Source organism: Octopus bimaculoides, chromosome 4 (genome assembly GCF_046866305.1).
Source record: "Octopus bimaculoides isolate indiv1 chromosome 4, ASM4686630v1, whole genome shotgun sequence".
In the NCBI taxonomy this organism is placed as follows: Eukaryota; Metazoa; Mollusca; class Cephalopoda; order Octopoda; family Octopodidae; genus Octopus; species Octopus bimaculoides.
Window position 1 is genome coordinate 11,530,784 of NC_142931.1, and position 21,904 is coordinate 11,552,687.

The 21,904-nt window shown below is 32.2% G+C and overlaps 2 protein-coding genes across 51 annotated transcripts in view; one reads left to right on the plus strand and one right to left on the minus strand.

The window, feature by feature from the left end:
* LOC106872181 (membrane-associated guanylate kinase, WW and PDZ domain-containing protein 1) overlaps positions 1–21,904 on the plus strand; it is a 668,717-nt gene that overhangs the window by 639,804 nt on the left and 7,009 nt on the right. For 23 of the 50 annotated variants that reach the window (XM_089350230.1, XM_089350231.1, XM_089350239.1 and 20 more), the window contains 4 exons: positions 115–222; positions 6,423–6,457; positions 7,359–7,465; positions 8,204–8,273. In XM_089350230.1, the coding sequence (XP_089206356.1) occupies positions 115–222; positions 6,423–6,457; positions 7,359–7,465; positions 8,204–8,273 (320 nt within the window). Of the gene's footprint in view, positions 1–114; positions 223–6,422; positions 6,458–7,358; positions 7,466–8,203; positions 8,274–15,487; positions 15,531–21,904 lie in introns of all 50 variants that reach the window. The other 27 variants (XM_089350238.1, XM_089350241.1, XM_089350249.1 and 24 more) reach the window with 3 other exon arrangements.
* Positions 18,651–21,904, minus strand: part of LOC106872182 (deaminated glutathione amidase) — a 59,512-nt gene continuing 56,258 nt past the window's right edge. The window contains exon 12 of the mRNA XM_089350273.1: positions 18,651–20,092. The gene's annotated coding sequence lies outside the window, so the exon portion shown is untranslated. The remainder of the gene's footprint in view (positions 20,093–21,904) is intronic.

Sequence of the window (21,904 nt, forward strand, 5' to 3'; positions counted from 1 at the left end):
GAAGATGTAGTAATTTGTGTTGCCTAAAATCTTCCTGTTGGAGTAACTTTTTCCAGTTGCTTGTCCTTATTTTTTTTTCTCTTTTATTATCTTCCCCGGTCTATTTTTCATCAGGCACCAACCCCGTTACTACTGAAGACAGCAAACAAAACACTAATAATGACCAAAAGACTTCAGGTGCTAGCCCTACCCAACAAAACGGAGAAATTCAAACCTCAAAGGGTACACGTTGTTTTTGATTTTTTTTTTTTTTTTTCCAATTTTTTTTTTTTCTTCCTTTCAAATATAAAGTTCAGAATATTTTCAGGGATCACTAGTTGTCCCTCTAATAATAACAATAATGATAATAACAACAGCATAATTACTGGCTCTTTGGCTTTCTCCATTAGAATGATGCACAAACTACAAGCACACTCTTGCTATGTATATATGTATATGTATGTATATATATATATGTATGTATGTATATATAATTCTCTTGTGGCTGAGCTAACGTCATATTGCAAACTAATTTCAAGATGATGGCGATGATGATAATGATGATGTAAAAAACTGACTTTCTTGGCATTAAAACAAAAGACTTTCATCTTGCATGTATCTTCTTTGCCAAAATAACTTCTTGCTTCATTGGAATGTTTCAATTTGAACAATATTATTCTGCGTATGCAGACGCATGCACTCACACACACACACACTAACTCACTCACTCACATTTGCATACAAACTCTTTCTCAAACTTTCTCTGATACATACACACACACACTAACTCACTGCCTCTCTCTTTCTTTCACACACACACACACACACACACACACACACACACACACACACACTCTCTCTCTCTCTCTCTCTCTCTCACACACACACAAACACAAGCACTCCCCCTTACATTCACCCTTACATACTTAATTCTCCCACCCACACATAAGTACACAATACTCATTTGCTTTCACACCCTCATTCTTACTCCTTGCACATTCTTTCTCTCATGCTCTCCCCCTCTCATACTTCCTTCCTCCTCCCTCCCTCACTCATTTTCATATGCACACACATTTGTGTATACACACACACACACACATACACTAGTTCAATGTGAAATAAATTATCTACTTAAAGTATTTTATTCAGTTGCCTAGATGAGGGAAATTGGAAACTTCCTTCCATCATTACTCTTGATGAGCATTGATGGAGGAAGGAAGAATCAGTTTTGAATAAATATACTCCACTGCATGAATTGAGTACTTTTTCTTCCATTTGTAAATTTAAATACTAGAATGGTTGTGATGTTAAAATCTTCAATTCACAACCATGTTGTTTCAAGTTTAGTCCCACAATGTGGCACCAAGGGCAAGTGTCTTCTACTGTCTTGAGGAGACCAATGCCTCATCATTGAATTTGGTGGAGGAAACTGAAAGAAACCCATTTGCTGTATACTCTTCTCTCTTTTCTTATGGGTGGGGTCCATGCGTTATAACAGTGCATCGCTGCATCCATCATTTATTGGTGATTCCCTACAACTCATGGCAGATGTCACCTTTCCACCACTCAGGTGACAACCCACCAACTCATGGGTTTCTTTAGGTAGTCATTACTGGTGAGGGTTTTACAAGGCTGGAGTACAAATCCTCCCTCAACCTCTTTAAGTTACCTTTTATGACATGTAGAGAAACAGATCTATTCTTTGACATGCTGGCCCCCATACGGAACACTTATTCTAAACAAAATTACTGTTCATACAAAAACAGTGTTATTTGCCTGCAATCTTCTCTGAAATCATATCTGGCAATTGAGCTATTCATGTTTGAAGATCTATGAAGTATATTTCCATGCTAGAAAATGGATGAGGGTTGGCAACAAGAAGAGCATCAGGCAATAGAAAACCTGAACTTCTGGGTTCAGTCCCACTGTGTGACACATGTCTTCTACTGTAGCTACTGTCAACCAAAGCCTTGTGAGTGGATTTGGTTGACAGAAACTGAAAGAAGCTTGTTGTGCGTGTGTGTGTTTGTCTTTGTGTCTGTGTTTGTCCCCCCCCCCTCACCATTTGAGAATTGGTGTTGGTTTGTTTACATCCTCATAACTTAGTTGTTCAGCAACAGAGACCAATAGAATAAGTATCAGGCTTTAAAAAAACAAAAAAAATCCTGGGGTCAATTCATTCAACTAAAAATTTTTCATGGTCTAATGACTGAAACAAGTAAAAGATAAAAATATATACATATATATATATATATATATATATATATATATATAATTTGCATATACATACACACATTCACATGCATGCATGTCAAAGTACTAGTTACTAACTTTTACATTGCTAAACTAATTAAAACCACAGGAATGTCATTTTTCAGAACATTTCATATTTGACTCTGGAAAAACATATCTCTTCTATGGTTTGCATATTCTAGTATTATAAAGCACAAGTGATAAATTTAAACCATGATTCTCTGCTATTTATGAGTAGAATCGTGAAAATTCCTTTTAGCATGTATTTTGATATTTCGCTAACAACTCATTTTTCACATATGAGATGTTTGTTCGTTTGCTATGGAATCTTGGCTTCTCTTTTGTGATTATTGTTGTTTTGTTCTTGTTTTTATTTGTTTTATTTTTGTAGTTTACTATTCCATTAGCATATTTTGTTTGTTTTGAGATATTTCCTATGATATCACTGAAAAGTTGTTAAAATTTAAAAGTCCTTTAGTCAGCAGTTTCCTTAAATCATTTCTTTTCATAACCTTATTGTCTATTAAACTGTCACATTTATATGGAAAATTAATGTGAGAAATATACTATATACTAGCATATATAGATATAGGCTATATTGCTATATATATATATATATATATATATTTGTGGAACAGGACAGCAAAAGGCAAGGCAAACATCTCAAGTCGTATACAATATTATTGTAGGAATTTCTTCCTATAATAATATTTTATATGACTTGAGATGTTTGCCTTGCCTTAATGTTTGCTGTCCTGTTTAACCTTTATATATATATATATATATATATATATATATATATATATATATATATATATATATATATAGCAAATGAAAGGCAGAAGATGGAATATACATGAATTTATTATTAATCATGACAATTGTTTCAACACACCAGGCATCGATTCCTCTTGGGTGGGACACTCAACAACTGGTTCAGGAGCATCCAGTGGTGCAGATGTATCTCGTCGGGTGATAAATAAATACAACTCGTTAAAATGATTGTTCCGCAATGTAACTTTCCATTTTGTAGAGAGAAAAAACAGCCAGACGGAGGACCAAAAATAAAATCACAGATGACAAAAGGAGAAACGAACACACAAATCCAGTGAGAAAAGTATTAAAAATAACTGTTAACAGATATGGAATATATACACACGCTCAGGCAAGCTGCGTAGTGCAAATGCACTCGCTCATACAAGCAGCCACAAAAATATGAGCATACGCACACATGGGGTTGGGTGCACTCATGATCACAAAGTGTGTGTGCCTGTGCGTGTGTTTGTGTGTGTGTGTGTATATATATATATATATATATATATATACACACACACCATATAATTTCATGTTTAGTCCTACCATACGGCACTTTTGGCAACTGTTTAATTTTCTAACAAAGATCAATTATTGTATGTCTATATTTATTCTGACATGAGTTATTGCTACAGTAATAGAATTTCACCATACGACTAACAAGTCCATTGGTGGATGAAATGTTATATATGATTTATCTATCAGCTTCATCTTTCATGCTTTTATCTAAACTACATTGTAATTGATATAGTTTCTTCATTTCTACACACACACACACACACACACACACACACACACACACACACACACACACACACACACACACACACACACACACACACACACACACACACACACATATCTATATACGCTCAGTGTTTAGAGCGTCGAGCTTACGATCGTGAGGTTGTGAGTTTGAAGACCTAGACCAGGCTGCATGTTGTGTTCTTGAGCAAGACACTTTATTTCACATTGCTCCAGTTCACTCAGCTGTAGAAATGAGTTGCAACATCAGTGACCAGGTTACAGTTGGTGTGATGAAAATTTTGAGACATCAAATAATAAATGTTTAAGTGAAGTTAACAGCTTTATGTGTTTTGAGAGACTAATATACATCTTCCACATTGTAATTGTCTTAGTTAGTAATCTTTCATCTACAGTTTTATTGTTCATCTTAAAATCTCCTTCAACTGTGTCTTAACTTTAATGAGTTAAGGTTTGTTTTCTTCTTGGAAAATTCTTCATTTTCTTTACAATTTCTAATAAGATATTCTCTTTTAAACAAGTTTAAACTTCTAACAATTTGATTCTTTTGTGCGTAACTATCTCAGCAATCAATGAACCAAGGAACCTTTTATTACCATTCTTTTGTAAATCTCTCATCACTCTCACCTCTCCATTTCCAAAGAATTGGTGTTCTTTTAAAGTTTGTCATTAGTAGTGCTAAATGATTTTCATTAATAACCTCTTATCTTTCATCATTTCTTAATATTGGAAACATGATTAATTCTCAAATTATATATCATATATTTTCTACTATTTCCAGAAAAGTGATATGTCTAATAAACCAGTTTGTTTTATTTTATGTAAGAAAATTTGATACGTTATTAGCCTCATGGCTTCTCTGCCTTGCAGGTTGCTTCTCAAAGACTTACTTATGCTGAAATTATAAACTAGTCTACTGCATGTTTCTTTAAACTCGTTTGCATGCTTGAACAATATTTGATTTTAGATTACAAGATTGCTTACAGGATCTTCATCTATGATGTCTCATGGGATACCCAGTACCATTCAACACTGCATATTGGTTTACATGTATTATTAACCCTATCACTAATTTGCTGTACTCTGCAAGCAAAGACAATATCATAGTTGCTAGGATACGAAGCTCTGAAATGAAACTTGATAATAACTACTACTTCTTAGTTAAAAGCTGCCTACAACTGAACAAATAACACATTTCCTCTCTAGAATAGAGACTAAGTCAATAGATAAAGGATAATAAATAAATAAAAAAGGGGGGTGACAAATGTATAAAAAAATTTTTTGTATTATTTTTGTTTTTTAAATCTAAAGAAACCTGTTCACTCAATAATCTAATTTTAACCCCCTTTTCCAAAGGCCAAATATTTGAAAAGAGATTTAATGAAAAGAAGTCTATACTTTTAACTGACTTCAACCAGTAAATACAATTGTTGCAACATTAGCTGTAGTTCACGAATCATTATTGGTTGAAAATGTCTTTTCCCATTTTGATATAGCTCTCCTCTTTCATCATTTATACATTTCAACCACCTCGTATATTTTTATTTACCTATTTAGCTCTCAGTAAATTTATGAATACTACCATCAGCTGGATGTACAGTGACTTAACAAAAACTAATGATTAAACATTATTTCCATTTATTCAATCACATATGTATCAAATTATATCTGAATAGAAGATTTTTTTACTCTTTTAAACAGGAAAATTTTTAATTTGCCTAATGCAATTATTGACAGTATCAATAACATTGCATAATTTGAACTTCACTTAATCTAAGAACATTTAACATTAAACATGTGTGTGTTTATAAAGACTAAAAAAGCATTAGACTCATAAAATATTCCTTGTTTTATGTTGAAAAAAATGTCTTACCTGCAATTAGAGAAGAAATATGACTAAATTGCTGCTTTTACAAAATCTTTATATACACACATACACACACACATACACACACACATACACACATAGGCACAGGTATGGCTTTATGAATGAGAAGTTTACTTCTCAATCACATGGTTTTGGGCTCAGTCCCATTGTATGGCATCTTAAACCATTCAAAATCTTGCGAGTGGATTGGGTTGACTGAAACCAAAATAATCTCATTGTATGTATTTGTCACAACCTAAGTCTCACTTTTTTGTACTTTGTTGGTTATAAATACATTTCACTAAATAATTAGGTAGACTATTGATTGGAATAACTATGTATGCATGCATTTTGTATTTCTCTCTCTTGCTTTATTTCAAATACTCATATACATATATATGTATGTATACTGCTGGAGCATGTTGATACAATCATCAAATTGTATTTCGCCTAATTAATCAAATAGTATTTTATTAAACATTTCCACTTCTCCTTTAAAGATAGCCCAACATCTAACGAACTCTCTTATTTTGTCAAATAGCCTATGTTTTCTGTTATATACTCACTGTTTATATGAATCTGTATATGTTCTTTTCTTTCTTTTCTCATCTTTGTTCTGAGTAAAACTCAAGATTTATTAGTATTTGCTACATAATATTCACTGTATTTCAGTAAATATTCTCTATTAACAATATCTTTTGTTAAAAAATAAAAAAAATTCCCTTCATTTTATCCCTTGTTACAGATGATGCTTCCAGTACAACATCCACATCACAGCGGGTATGTTAAGTTCAATACTTCTCCATTCCCCACTCTCACTCTCTCCCTTATTTCTATAATTTTGGTACTACTTAAAGTACCTATCAAGAATTATGATAAAACATACAGGCCAAAGCCTCTTTCTACTCATTGATGGAAGTTTCTATGGAGTTGAAAAGAGATGCAATGAATTATTGTGAAACAAGATAATGATTTGAGCAAATCAATGATGTCAATGGCCAAGACAGTTTAATGCTTTGTTCTTCTAATAAATTCTTCTGTTTTATATACTCATTGATTACTCCTTACATGGGTATAAGGACAGAAAGTTATAAGAGAGGAATTTAATGAGTATATGGATATGAGGACAGCAATCTATAATAGAAGGATTTAGGAAGTATAATTGATTTCTAGGATATTACTGGTATTGTTTTATTAACATTAAAATGATAAAAACTCAAGTTAACTTCAGTGGGATTTGAACTCAGAACATAAAGTGTTGTAGCTGAATACTAAATTCTGCTCACACTCCATATCACATTTCTTTATTCTATCATTAAGTATATTGTTGATAAAGTATACATGCTATTGTTCTATTCTTTGTAAATGTCTTTATTAGTTCTAACTTAATAGATCTGACAAAATGAGATTTTAAAGTTTCTTTTCAAAGAAGTCTTTCAAAGTAAATTTTTTTGTTCTCCTCTCAGTTATCTTAGGAAGTCATAAATATCATAGTACCATTTTCAAAGACTTTTTTGCCAATTTATTTCTGTTCTTGTTAAACTTTGGCACTAATTTAAGATGTGTTTTGTAATCTTTTACCAAACAAATTACTTTTTCTCTGCTTTTCTCTTGAGATGTTTTCTTTCCACAAATCACTCATAGACCAATATCTAATTATTTATTTATTTTGTTATTTTAGAGTTCTGCTGGTTCAATGATAAATGCAATGGCATATCCTGCAATCAGTGAGAGTGACATCTCACACAGATCTGACCATTCTCCTTACCATCAACCAACAAATGAACGGTAAGTTAGCAATTCCCTGCATTATTTCTGTGACTCTGTAATTTCATGTCAATAATTCAAAGTTCATTTATATATCATTAATAAAATGTAAAATACAGATTTATATATGAGCATTACTACAATTACCAAGAGATGTTGCATACTGTATTTTAACATGTATAAGGAACCCCTTAATTTTGGAAAAAAAGGTTTTGTAAGGGATTATAATATTATGCATGTATAAGAAACTCCCAAATTTTTTTAACCTAATTTTTGACAAAAAAGGGTTCCTTATACATGCTAAAATACAGTAGATGTGTGTGTGTGTGTGTGCTTTTTTTAAACCTTTGTCTATTTAAAGGTTCGTTTTCTCAGATTACAAGGAATTATTCTATCAATAAATGTGAGTGGTCATAATAAGAAAGTGAGAGAAATATTAAGGGTGGGGGAAGATTAACTAGTAGATTGCCTTGAATTCATCTGTATCATGAGAAGATAAAAATACAGATAAAGATGGAAATGGAGAGATAGAAATACAAAGATGAGTGAACAGAGAAATGAACAGGAGATGAGGAGAATAGCCAGAAAAAAATGAAAAGAGAAAGTTGAGATAAAATGATTTGAAAGAAAGATTGAGATGGTATGGGTAAGATAGAAAGAGTTAAGACAAAAATGACAAATGTGAAGGTGGTAAGCTCCTTTTTGTTAGATATGACAATACGACAATTTTGAGATCTTTCATTGTTTAATTTTCTCCAGGTACAGCACAACACAACATGCTGAGCGTCCAAAAGATATGAGCAGACCACCTCGAATTCAAAATCACCAAGTAAGTTCATAATTATAATTACTTTATATTTAGAGGCTTTCTTTTAATTTTTTTTTGTTTTTTCATAAAAGCGGTTTTGGAAAAGAATCTTGACAGCTTCCAGTTTAAAATTACTTTGTGTGTATGTATTTATTATTTTTATTTAAATTTCAGTGCTGTGTACTTAGTATTTTTATGTTATTTATATTAAATTTCAGATTGCAGTCAGAGCATGGATCATTTCATATATTTATAATTAAAACATTCATATATTTTTGCTTGAGTGCCCAATACACACTAGAATTAGGTAACTAATGTTGCGACAGGGAAGAAAACAGGGGTAGCAAACATGAGACTGGAAGAGTGACGGCCTACATAAGAGAAAAAAGAAAGGGCCTGAAGCTGCCTCTTGTATGTATATGTGTGTATGACAGGGGAAAATAGAGAGAGGAGAGACAGAGAAGATGATTGAATTTCCATTAATGCTTTGAACTTAATGATATAAGAAACAAACAGCAGGATAGGCTGAGGTGGAAGAGGAAGAAGTAGAGTGGGGTAAATGATACTAAAGCAGGGAAGAATGTGATAACATTTGGCTGTTGAGTATTTGTGTTTTTTATCATAATAGTAATTTGTGTGGAAGTTTAAAAAAAAACATAGCCCTCCAACATGAATCGGTCCATTGATTCATACCTAATATGATAAAAGTACTTTACTGTGGGCTGTAAAATCTCAGTCAATGTGAAGATATATTGTTAGTGCTTATGTACTAGGTTCAAGTCTCCATTATGTTGTTTCAGCTGTAAAGCTAAGAATATAAGACTTCCAAATATTCTTTTCTATTCTAAGCACAAGACTTCCAAATATTGTCAGTGGAGACAAATCAGTACCAATCTCTGCAACAAATTTGACCCCCATAAAGTCAAAAATATCCATGAGAAGGGAGCATTATAGTTTTAGTTTTTAATTTTAAAATAGGTCATGTTTGCCTTGTTTTAAATATTATCACATTGTCTGACAGTGGTGGTGGTGGTGGTGGTTTAGCCCAAGGTCAGGTCTGGTTCAGCAGAACTGTGATCAAAAGCAAATATTTATAAGACTGTGCCAATCTAATGAGTCTTTAAAACAGGAGGATGGCCACTGCATTTTTTTCTTTTTAGAATATTTTTAAGACTACACTATCCAATGTGTCCTTCCTATTTTTAAAATAGGAAGATGTGATTTTGGGGGCACTTAACTGTTATTTCTAACTACTATGCAAAGGCTCCCTCATTGTCTTATCTTTAGGAGACATTTATGATAATGATCTTCATTCCTGAATGTAGTGGATATATTTACAATGTTAGTGGCAAAGAGCATTAGGTGGAAACAGCAGTAAGGGTTAAAGAAAGGAATAGTGGAAATAGTTTTTCTAGTTTGATAGAGGTTTGTTATTGTTTAGGGGGTCTACCAGGCATGCAAGTAAAGGAATAAACATGTCATTTTCAAGTTGACTTAGAATAAATTGAATGCCATGCAACAACCAAAATATGGTTTTTGTGTAAATATTGTGTATGACCTGTGGCTATAACATACATTGCCTTAGCTTGGTTGATAACTTCTGACATAGGTACAGAGTCAGAATATATTTACTTATGATGCAGATTATCACTAGTTTCTTTAAATTTACTGTTCATTTTATTACCAATTAATTTGTATGAATGGGAAGCTCAAGAAGATATATATCTCTAAATAATAAAGATTTTTTTTTAGTGAGGAACTCTTTAAGCAGTCATTTGACCTGCTAGAAAAAGCAGTCAAACCTCTCTTAAATCATGCCCAGCCATCTTTAAAAAATGACTGCAATGTCTTTCATTTTAGGTAAGCTTAGTTTAGGACTGGCCTGGAGCTTCGCAGTAACAATAAGTTCTTACCTAGGCATGGAAACAAATATTTGGTTGAATTTATTTATTCTATCAATCCCTCAAAGATAGAATATGAAATACCCCCACCCCCCACCCCAGCAAGGTAAGAACTCAAACAATGGATGGATGAAACTAAATGTTTTGTAGCAATCCATCTGGATTTTGTTTTGTAACAATGTCACTTTACAACCCCAATTATTTAACATTTTATTGAACTGTAAAATCTGACAGAATGTCAAAAGTGATAAGATATAGAATGTTATGTTTAAGCTGCCTCATTGGCCTTGTAATTATTCATAATGTTATGTTGAACTAGAATCTCAAGTAGTAGCTATAAAACATGATCACAAACATGAAACATATGTATCAATGAACTGTTGGGTGACCAGAAGACATACAAATGTCCTTGACTCAACAAAGGTTCCAATGTGTTTTAGGTGTAGCTGTGTGGTAAGAAGTTTGCTTCCCAACCATATGGCTTCAGGTTCAGTCCCATTGTGTAGCACCCTGGGCAAGTATCTTCTACTGTAATCACAGGCTTACCAAAGCCTTGTGAGTAAATTTGGTAATTGGAAACTGAAACAAGCCCATTGTGTGTTGGTGTGTTTACATCTCTGTAAATTAGCAATTTGGCAAAAGAGATTGGTTGAATAAACACAACTAAAAATTGAAGGTGGGTGCCCCAGAATGGCCACAGTCTAATGACTGGAGCAAGTAAAAGATAAAAGATAAACATAATAAAAAATTTCTAATGAATGTTACTGTTAAGATGGTTAGTAGACTCAATCCAAACTTAATCTGTTGTTTGGTTTAATACCATCTTTGGTGTGATCAGTGGAATTCAATTTGTTACAAGTATTTGAACCAGCTGTCCAGGAGATGGGCACAAGTAAGCAATAAAGCATTATTCAGATTAATATCTCATCTAACTTATATTAACCATAAACCTTTTGTATTGCTTACAAAAACAGTTAAGACTTTTTTTTTATTAACTGGCAAATTAGCAGTTAATTGTAGATCTGTTTATCTGTCTAAATATTCAGTAAGACAGACCTAAAATAGATCTTTCATGTAAGAACTATGTAAAACATAGATTTGATATTCTGACAATTCTTTTCTATTTTTAACTACTTTCAATAGCAAGAGTAAATAAACTTGTTTTCAAATATAAAATTACTCATGAAAAATATAAATAAATTAGAAATCTATTAATAAAGAGTATTTTTAAGTTAATGAATTATACATTTTCATTACATATCTAATAAAGAAATAAGTAGTTTGGTTCTAGCCAAATATGTACAAAATGTAGATTAAAGCAAATTTTGTTTTAAAAGATTGTGTTAGCCTTGCTTAGTAAAGTGTCGATTTAACTTTAATTGAAAATAGTTTTGTTAAATATTATACTTATTACATATTTGTTTTGTTCTTGTATGAACGTTTCTCTCTTAAACTAGTTATTTGTCCTGATTTTCCTATTTGTTTTTTAATTTAACCACAAGAAAGAGGATCATAATATCAAACTATAGGTATATTTTTATCTCATAATTAATCAGTTTCTAACGAGCATTTCAACATTTCCAAATTATTTGTGAATGTAAGAATTTTTTTTACCAGGTTTCACTTTAAATCACTTTGTATTATTATATTTCATTAAAACTGCCCAAGTTTATATGAATTCATTAGATTTAATAACATTTGAATACATGAGTATAAAAATGAAAACTATATTGGTTACATGACTTTCTAAGCACCAACTACAATTCCATCATCACTATCTTCATTGCTTGACATAGTTCATATTTCTAAAGCTGAGGTGTTGTGCCCTACTTGCTTTACCATAGAGAAAGACTAAATGGAATCTCAGAGTATTGTCAACTAAACTATCATATCTTTCATCAGTTTATTCAAATCTTAATCTTGTGAAATATAGCCTCTGTTATCTCACCTTTATCATCATCTGATAAACTTTTGATGAAACAAATCTTCAACAAAGATTTATAGTTGAAACAATTTCACTGTAATCTTTGTCCTATTTCTGATGTCTAATCATCTAAACCTTGATCTGGTGATGTTTGGGGGCTCAAGCAGACTGACTTAGTCTCAACACAGCCCATTAAATGTTATGAAAATTTTTCATTTTCAATTCTCATACACCAGCAATAAATGAAATATTTTTCTTACAACGTTATAGTGATTGTTTGATAAAATATCATTTCTTCTTTAATTATGTATTCTACTCAACAAAGCACAAGCTGGTGTATGGTTAAAAAGTTCACTTCCCAGCTACAAGGTTTCAGGTTCAATATCACTGTGTGGCACTATAGATTTGAGCCAATCAAAGCCTTAAGAAGCCGAATGTGTGGGTGGGGGTGGATGTGTGTGTCTCAACACCATGTAATAGTTATAAATGAATACCACAGTCATCCATGCAATGTCCCCCACCCCCACCCATTGTCAGTCTTCCTTGAAAACTGGTGCGAGGAAGAACATCTGACCAAATCTGCCTTAGCAGTTTCCATCTGATCCATGCAACCATGGAAAAGTGATCATTAAACTGATAATTATGATGATGAATTCATCTTTAATAAATTCATTTCATTTCATTATAATCCTGTTTTTGTACAGAGCTCTGATATTTGCATGACGAACAAATAAGAATTATCTAAAAGCCTTGCAACACTTTGTGGAATCACAAAAATCAAGTGAAATAAAAGTGTTGTTATTTTGTTTTAATGGAGTCTCTCATTGCACAGATTTTAGTGATTCTTCAGTTTAATGACTTTTATTATTCTGGCTATCTTGAAAATGTTTTAGCAACTATGTTACTTTATTTAAAATGAAAAGATTATTACAAAACACGTATAGTTGTTAGCATACAATTCAACAATATAGAGACACACACACACATATTGATGTTTGTTTTATGTCAAGCTATATTTAAAAACTGTTTAACAATAAACTGAAGGATTACTCAATACTCTTTAGTAGAGTACATATTAATTTTTAGAAGGAACAGGCTGATAGTGACTTTGAGGTTTTGTGCCGCTCACCTTCATTAGACTGAAACTTCAAAGTCACTGTCAACTTTTTCCTTGTAAAAGTTTTATATATATATATATATATATATATATATATATATATATACAGGGGTTGGACAAAATAATGGAAACACCTTAAAATTTCAATCAAATTTATTTTAATATGGGGTAGGACCACCTTTGGCAGTAATTACAGCTTGAATTCTACAAGGTATAGACTCATACAAAGTTTGAACTGTTTCCAAAGGAATTTTTGTCCATTCTTCAGCTAAAACAGTCTCCAGTTCTTGTAGTGATGATGGTGGAGGATATCGACTCCTTACTTGTCTTTCTAAAATTCACGATAAATGTTCAATAATAATGAAATCTGGGGATTGTAGTGGCCAGATAAGATGTTCAACTTCACTAGAATATTCCTCATGCCACTCAGTAACAACTTTAGCTGTGTGAATTGGTGCATTATCATCCCAAAAGATTGCATTTCCCTCCAGAAACATTTCTGCAACCATAAGATGAATTTGATCAGGTAAAATGCTTAAATAGTCTTGACTATTAGTTCTGCCATTGGGCTGGCAGATTTCCAAGATATAGCTCCTCCAGATCATCACAGATCCTCCTCCATGTTTAACAGTTGGAAGAAGGCAGTCTGGGTCAAATGCTTCATTTGGTTGTCTCCACACGTATACTCAGCCGGTGGTTGGAAATAAAGTAAAGGATGACTCGTTGGAGAAAATAACATTCTTCCACTGCCCTAGAGACCAATTCTGTAGGTTTTTACTCCACTCTAAATGCGTTGTAACGTTTGTTTTTGAAAGTAGTGGTTTTCTGATTGCAGCCCTCCCATGAAATCCTGCTGAACAGTTTTTGTGGAAACTGGGTTCTCAGGGTGGTCATTAAGCTCTACAGTAATTTTGGTAGATGTACTTTTGTGATCCTTTCTAACAATTCACATAAGAGTCCAACGATCCCTATCTGAAAGTTTTGGTTTTCTTCTGGAGTTTTGTTTTGACAAGGAGGTTTTTTCCCTCTTTCTCAAAGGCTGTCATTACTTTCGAGACAGTACTTCTTGATACACCAAAAATTTCGGCTGTTTTCATTACGCTAGTACCTGCCATACGAGCACCAACAATTTGACCTCTTTGAAAGTCCGATAGATCTGTCATTTTAATGAATTTTAATTGCCTTTTTCTGATGATATCTGAAGAGAAACAGCAATTTTAGTAAAACATATTAAGTAACACTAATAATAAATCAAAAAAACAAAAATAAACAAGCTTTTGATGGTTTTATAGATATTTCAAAGTTATGATGCTATGTGTTTCCATTATTTTGTTCAACCCCTATATATATACACACACATATATATATATATATATATATATATATATATATATATATATATATATATATATATATATATATATATATGCATGCTTGGTGTACGTTTTTACCTTTTATTTTTTATTAACAGAAAGTTACAAAAGTGACTCAGGGCTTGATTGTTTTGTGTATGGCACTTACCAAACTTTGATAAGTGCCATGCACAAAACTCTCTGTCTTTAAGTCACTTTTGCAACCTTTTGCCAATTAAAACAAAAAGATAAAAAGAAGCATATATTCATGTATTCAGTTCTGTTTCTCCTGTTTGTTTTATCAGACCAACGTATATCTGTGTGTGTGTGCATGCATGCATGCGTGTATGTACAGACATACTTGCAAAGGAGAGAATGTAGTTAGTTGGTTTACATGCTCTACATACTTTAAAATGCACAAAACGTGTTTGTGGTGGAGTATGCAATGTCTGCTGTATAATTAGCTGTATACACATACGCATATTTACAAATGGGGACTTTTATACCAATTAATGAAAAAGTCAGCATTTTGCTTCAACTGGTGCTTAATCATTCAAAAGTACTCTCAGACCCAAATAATAACCGGAATAAAATAATTCAGTTATATATTATACATTTATTTTGTTGACTGATATTTGAATTTGTCTTAGTTTACAAACAGGAGCCAATGGAAATAAATATAAGATTGTCTCTCATCACATCAATGTTATCATTATCATCAATGTTACATCATTTTGTCTTCATCTTCATTATCATTCATGTCATAAACTTTATCTTTGCTGTCATAATCCTCATTTTATTTCTATAAATTTATTTTGATATTTGGTACCTTTTTGCGGTGAACTTACTTCACACCTGTTAATATTCAGTTTTCAAATGTTGCTCTATTTTGTTAATTGAACATGAGAAGATAGCAACCGTTCTTTGGACTTCTATTTTAGCATGCTTTTCTCACCAACAAGAGAGAGGGATATCCAGTGTAAGGTAGGCGCCTGGATTTTAGTCCAAGAAGAAAACTTATGACTCAGCTTCAACAGCATGCAGATTAGTTCTTACGTTGCGTAATTTGCGCATGGAAAACATCAACTGCTTTCTATCCTTTACTTTCCTTGTTCCTGTTTTAATGTCAATCATTTTAAGAATCACTGATAAATCAAAAGTGATTTTGAATAAAAAAAAACTAAATTCATCAATTCTTAAGAAATTACCAATATAATTTTTAATGTGGACAAACCATAAGCAACAAAGTCATTCTCATAATTACATATGATTTCCCTGCATTTAATATAAAATGGTTCAGTGCATATATGCTGCATAATAAAATTTAAAGGAAATAATTCATTCTCTATTTGTAATAATATAGGCTGTTGTGTTTTTAATATATTTGAACTAAATAATATTTGTTAAAATTAAGAAATTATTAAATTGGATTTTTTTTTTTTTTTTACATATCTTCAATATTCTGTAAATATAAAAATGAAACTTAAAGTAATTGAAACAAGATCTACATTAGCCAGTCCAGATTGTAGTGAATAATTTAATAAAAATGATTATTGTATCATTTAATTAACAATGTCCCTTGTGCTGGAAGATTTATGAAAACCAATGCTTGAGAAAAAAAAAAACTAGCTTATATAATAAAGAATCAATATAATTATTCGAAGTAAAGGAATAATACATAATTACCATATTAGCAACCTGGTGAGAATTAGCAGGTTTTTTAGAGAATAACATTTTGTTCATTCAAAATTTTTTTTTTTTCATTTCACATTGAAACAGGGAAGGAGAGTAGAAAGTTGTAATGTTCATGCCTTTTTAAAATGTGTTAGGAAAATAATAATTAAAAACTATAAAAAAAGAAAAAAACAAAGGAGGCCTAAATTAGTTTTTGTTTATAACTCATCAGTTAATTCTTTTCTCTTGCATCCAACACTCTAAAAATCCTTTATTGTTTAGTTGTATTAATTACTGGTGCAAATGTTTTTAAACTGGTTGGTCTCTGTTTGGTGGAAGCATTAGCTGTTTCTCAGCTAGACTGACTGAAAACAGCAAATATGTAATGACATTTTAGAGTACAGTAAATTAACTAAATTAAACTGTTGTCAGCTTAATTAGCTGCAACAATTCTTCATGCTAAAATTTTCCTGAAGAAATCATTCTATTGTTACTTTTCTGTTAACTTCAGTTAACAATAAAATTGCGAAGTGGACATCATACCTGAACTATGAGAATGTGAAAACTTGTAATATAGATTAAATATGCACATTTCTCAGCTGCTTCGGTGTAACCATACTCAGTAGTTCATTACATTATATAATATAATGTTAGAGGAGGACTTTTTTTATTTTCTTCTTGAGAACTATCCAACAAAATTTCATCTCAGAACATCTTTAGAAAATAAATACGAAAAAGCAGTTTAGTGGTTTACTATTTCTGTCACTCAATATATAATAATAATAATAATAATAATAATAATAATGACGATGATAACAATAACAAAAGTTTCTAATTTAGGCACAAGATCTAAATTAGCATTTCTTCCCATGCCCTGATAATTCTGCCAGCTTGCCACCTTTTAATAATAATAATAATAATAATAATTATGAAGAATTACAGCAGTAATGATTTCTTCATATGTACACAGTGTTTTCAAATATGACAGTAAGCAATTGTTCTCAAAATGGTTTCAGAAGTTTTGCTTCACAGCCATCTAATTCTGGCTTGAATTCCACTGCATGTCATCTTGGATATGTGTCTTCTACTACGTGTTGACCAATGCCTTTCTCATTGGTATTTGGAAGACAGAAACTGCAAAAGGCCATCCATTTTACATATGATTCATATACATATACATCATGCACACCACACACACACACACACACACATATATTTAAATCAGTTCCTCTCATCTTTCCCTTCCCCCCCCCCCTAGAATCCTTACACCCTCTCTCTTCTCCTTCAATTATAGGGAGTCACTTTAGGCACTTAATATTATAAAGTTACAAGGTGACCTCATTGCCACTGGGACCATGAAAAAATTATGCAGTGCAATCTAAAGCAGTCGGCATTAGGCAAGGCATCCAGTTGTAGAAACCATACCAAAGCAGACTTTGTTATCAGCCAAGACTTACTCTGGTTCTATGATACAAACTTTCTGTTTTAAAATGATCTAAGTTAAACATTTTCCATCAATATTATTTTACTAAATTCTTTATTATTTTCAAAATTAATTGAAACAAAAGGCAGCTTATTGTGTCAAAAAAATAAATATGGTGTCGAAAGAGTTAATTAGTCATAGCCATGGGCCTGAGAACAGGGGGTGCAAGTGCACCCAGTAAAACTGTTGTGGGGTGCAAAATCAAAATTTGTACCCCTACTTACTTTTGTCAGGTTTAGAAAACATTGAGTAAAAAGTGATCTATAAAAAGTAGCTTGAAGATAGATTTCTTCTCAAAGAACATGAATAAATAAAAAAAAAACATGACCTTATCTGTAAAAATTTGGGGGTTTGCACCCCCTAAACAAATTTTGTTCCCAAGCCAGTGGTTGTAACAACTTTTCATGTATACCTGTCAGTTATATGACACTAAGTGAAGGCACGTGGCTTAGTGGTTAGGGCATTCGACTCACGATTGTAAGGTCATGAGTTCAATTCCCAGCAACGTGCTGTGTCCTTGAGCAAGACACTTTATTTCATGTTGCTCCAGTCCACTCAGCTGGCAAAAATGTGTTGTACCTGTATTTCAAAGGGCTGGCCTTGTCACGCTGAATCTCCCCACATGTACGTTAAGGGTACACGTGTCTGTGGAGTGCTCAGCCACTTGCACATCAATTTCTCGAGCAAGCTGTTCCATTGATCATATCAGCTGGGACCCTCGTTGTCATAACCGACAGAGTACTCCTACATATGATACTAAACTAGAAAGCAAAACTCCTGTTTTCTGAAATATCTCTCACTAAAAATCTTCCATCAATGTTTGCAAGTTTATTACTGTGAATATTTCTATTTTCTGTTTTGTAGTGTTTGCACTTGTTTGGCGAGAGTTGACTCAGTCTGTGATCATGTGTGAAACTGTAACAAATAAATCAATGAAACGGTTACAATAGAGTAGCGTTTCCCAACATTTATTACCCTTGCAGAACTCTTAAAATACACATTGAAATTACCATATTTAGCAGTGAATTGGTAGACTCATTAGAGCATCAAATAGAATAAAAAAGAAAAATTCCCTTCTCGAGCTCTATAAACTCATAAGGGCCAGTTTTCTGATTTCCGTGGTTATATGTATTTACCCACCTGGATGGGACACCAGTCCATCACAGGATTTCTCATTTTTGTCAGCTGTGTGGTCTGGAGCAACATGAAATGAAATTATTTGCTCAAGAACACAATGCATCACCCAGTCCAGGAATTGAAATCACAATCTTAAATTCATGAGTCCAACACCTTAACCTCTAGGCCACACACCTCCACGTCAAATAGAATGCCTTGTAATATTTGCTCCAACTCTCCCAATGTCACCCTTTCAAGGTCAATAGAATAGTTCCAATCCAAGGTGGACTGTAAGAAAATTGGACTCAGTCATTTGTCATTATCTCCGTGAGGCCCAGCGCTGAGAAAGTGCTTTTTACGTGCCACCAGCACAGGTGCTAGCTACGCAACACAGTTATCAATCAAATTGCCTCCATGAGGCCCAATGTTTGAAGATCATGCTTCATCACCTCATCCTATGTCTTCTTGGGACTCCTTCTTCCACTGGTAGAGATCAGCATTTCTTCACACAGCTGTCCACATCCATATATATCACATGACCGTACCAACACAGTCGTCTCTCTTGCACACCACACCTTATGCCTCCTGTGCCCAACTTTTCTCTCAAGACATTTACACTCTGTCGTGCATGCACACTGACATTACACATCCAACGAAACATACTAGCTTCATTTCTTTCAAGCCTACGCATTTCCTCAGCAGTCACAGCCCATGTTTCACTGTCATGGTTGTTTGCACACAGGAATCATACAATCTGCCTTTCACTCTGAGGGAGAGGCCCTTTGTTACCAACAGAGGTAGGGGCTCTCTAGAACTTTGCCCAACTTATTCTTATTCTAGCAGCTATGCTGTCAGAGTATCCATCCCTGCTACTGATTTGATCACCTAGGTAATGGAAGCTATGAACTACTTCTAGTTTTCTCCACTAGCATTTGATGGAGTCCATTTTCTGTACATTTTTAATTGTACCTGTGCACAAAAATACCTTTATCAATCCTTTTCTTGAATTTGCATATGAATAGTCTATTTATCACAGAACTCCTAGCAACCTCTTGTGGAACCTTGGGGTTCTGGTTGGGAAATGTCACAGCAAAACATTAAAAGTAAATTTAATCAAACAAAAATGTTTTTATGATTGAGCAGTCAATGTTTCAAATGTTATGGCAGCCACTGCATTGCAAACCTTGGTAAAAGCACTTCGTTAAGGTTAGTTGTAGAATTGGTATCTAATTATAAAATGAATTGTTCCAATGGTGTGAAATGTTCATATTAACTAAAAAGAAAAAAACAGAGAAAGACAAGCAATGAAACTTCTTATTTATGCAAGAATGTAAAATACAAAGATGAATTCATTAATTATTACATTGATATTCTTTTATTTATGATTACTAAATTTACAACTACCAAAAACTTCATTAGAAAAGTTATTATTTATTAATCCAAATCCAAGTAATTCTTTGTTTTAAAATGTTAAATCAAAACAAATATATTTTGTATTGTATGATTAAAAATTCATTAAATGTAAATTTAAATTTGGGAAAAATTGGAAAAGACAAAATAAAAGCTTAAAAGTTTTTAAACTTCCAGTAAATCTATAAAGATTTTGTACTTTGGTACATCTTTCCTTAATTCCAAATCCACAATTCCAAATTCTAAAACTATTATAATACACAACTTTTAAATCACACCAATTAAGACAAAAGTGATTCTCAAAACTTGTTATAAACACAATTTATCCAAAACGTTTATATTTTCTTTTCTTTCAATTTCTTCTTCTCAAAATCATCAAAATATTTCACATAGGAATTTTTTTCCATCCTACCCTTGTACCCTTTGTCTAGTTGGTCTGTTTTCTTAATATGTTTCGTGAAATTTTACTGCGTTGTCTTACTATATTTTCATAGTTGTATCAAATGTTTAGACGTAACTATTGCGTATTTGTATTTTATTTTTATTGTTGTCTTTTTAAAGGTATTTTACGTTATTTTTATTATTATTATTATTGTTGTTGTTGTCATAAATCTTTTAAATTTATCTTTCAAACTTATTTTCTTTTAATCATTTTCTAAAATAAAAATTATTTTAATAACTTTGTTTCTCATTAATAATTTATTTATTATTGTATTATTATTATTATTAATTTTACATCAGTGCATTCAATAAATACTTTTTTTTTTACATATTTTTAATATTTTTGCATTAGAGAATCCATCATCCACTTTTCATGTATTTTAATTTTCTACCTACAAAAGCACGTTTCACATTTTCTTCAATTTAAATTTCTTTGTATTGCTATTGTAAATATTTTATCCTCTCTACCATATTCCACCACCTCCTCTTCCTCCTCCTCCTTTTATTCCACTTACTGCACCTCAGTAACTGTCTTAACTTTTGCTGCACTGTAGCTATCGCCTAAATTTCAAGCTCTATAAATATAATTATTTTATTTGTCTTTCTCCATATTTTCATTATAAATTCTGTTACTTTCATTTTGGATCAACTTTGATAGCCACTCTCTCGTTGTTTTATGACAATTCATCTTCATTTCACTTTTTTTCTTATCATATTCTGTTTAGTGCCTCATAAATTGCCAGGGTTTCATGCTAGTTTTTACCCATGATTGACACTTTGATTCAAGCAGAAAACAATCATTTTTCTAACATTCAGTAATTTAAAAGATTCTTTTCAATAATTTTTTTCATAGTAAATTTTCTCTGGACTTCCTGCTTTCAGTTTATTCATTCATTTATTTATTTTAAAATAATTCAGTAAAGACAATCATATTCACAACATATTTATCATGCATGCAATATAAAGTCCACCACAATTATTAATTTAATAAAATCAGTTGTATTATTTAATAATGGAATTGTATTTGTCTGGCAGAAGACTTGATCTGGAGAACATGTGTTGAAACTGAAGTAACTGCATTACAAATGAGCTATTTAATATGCAAAAAAGTTGTTAAATTCACTTTTATTTTAGAATAATTTCATGATGTGTCAAACCTTCTGTTGTGGAACTATAACCTGGTCACTTACCATTCTACAGTGGAATTGTCTCAGTGACCAAGCTGCAGTTGTGA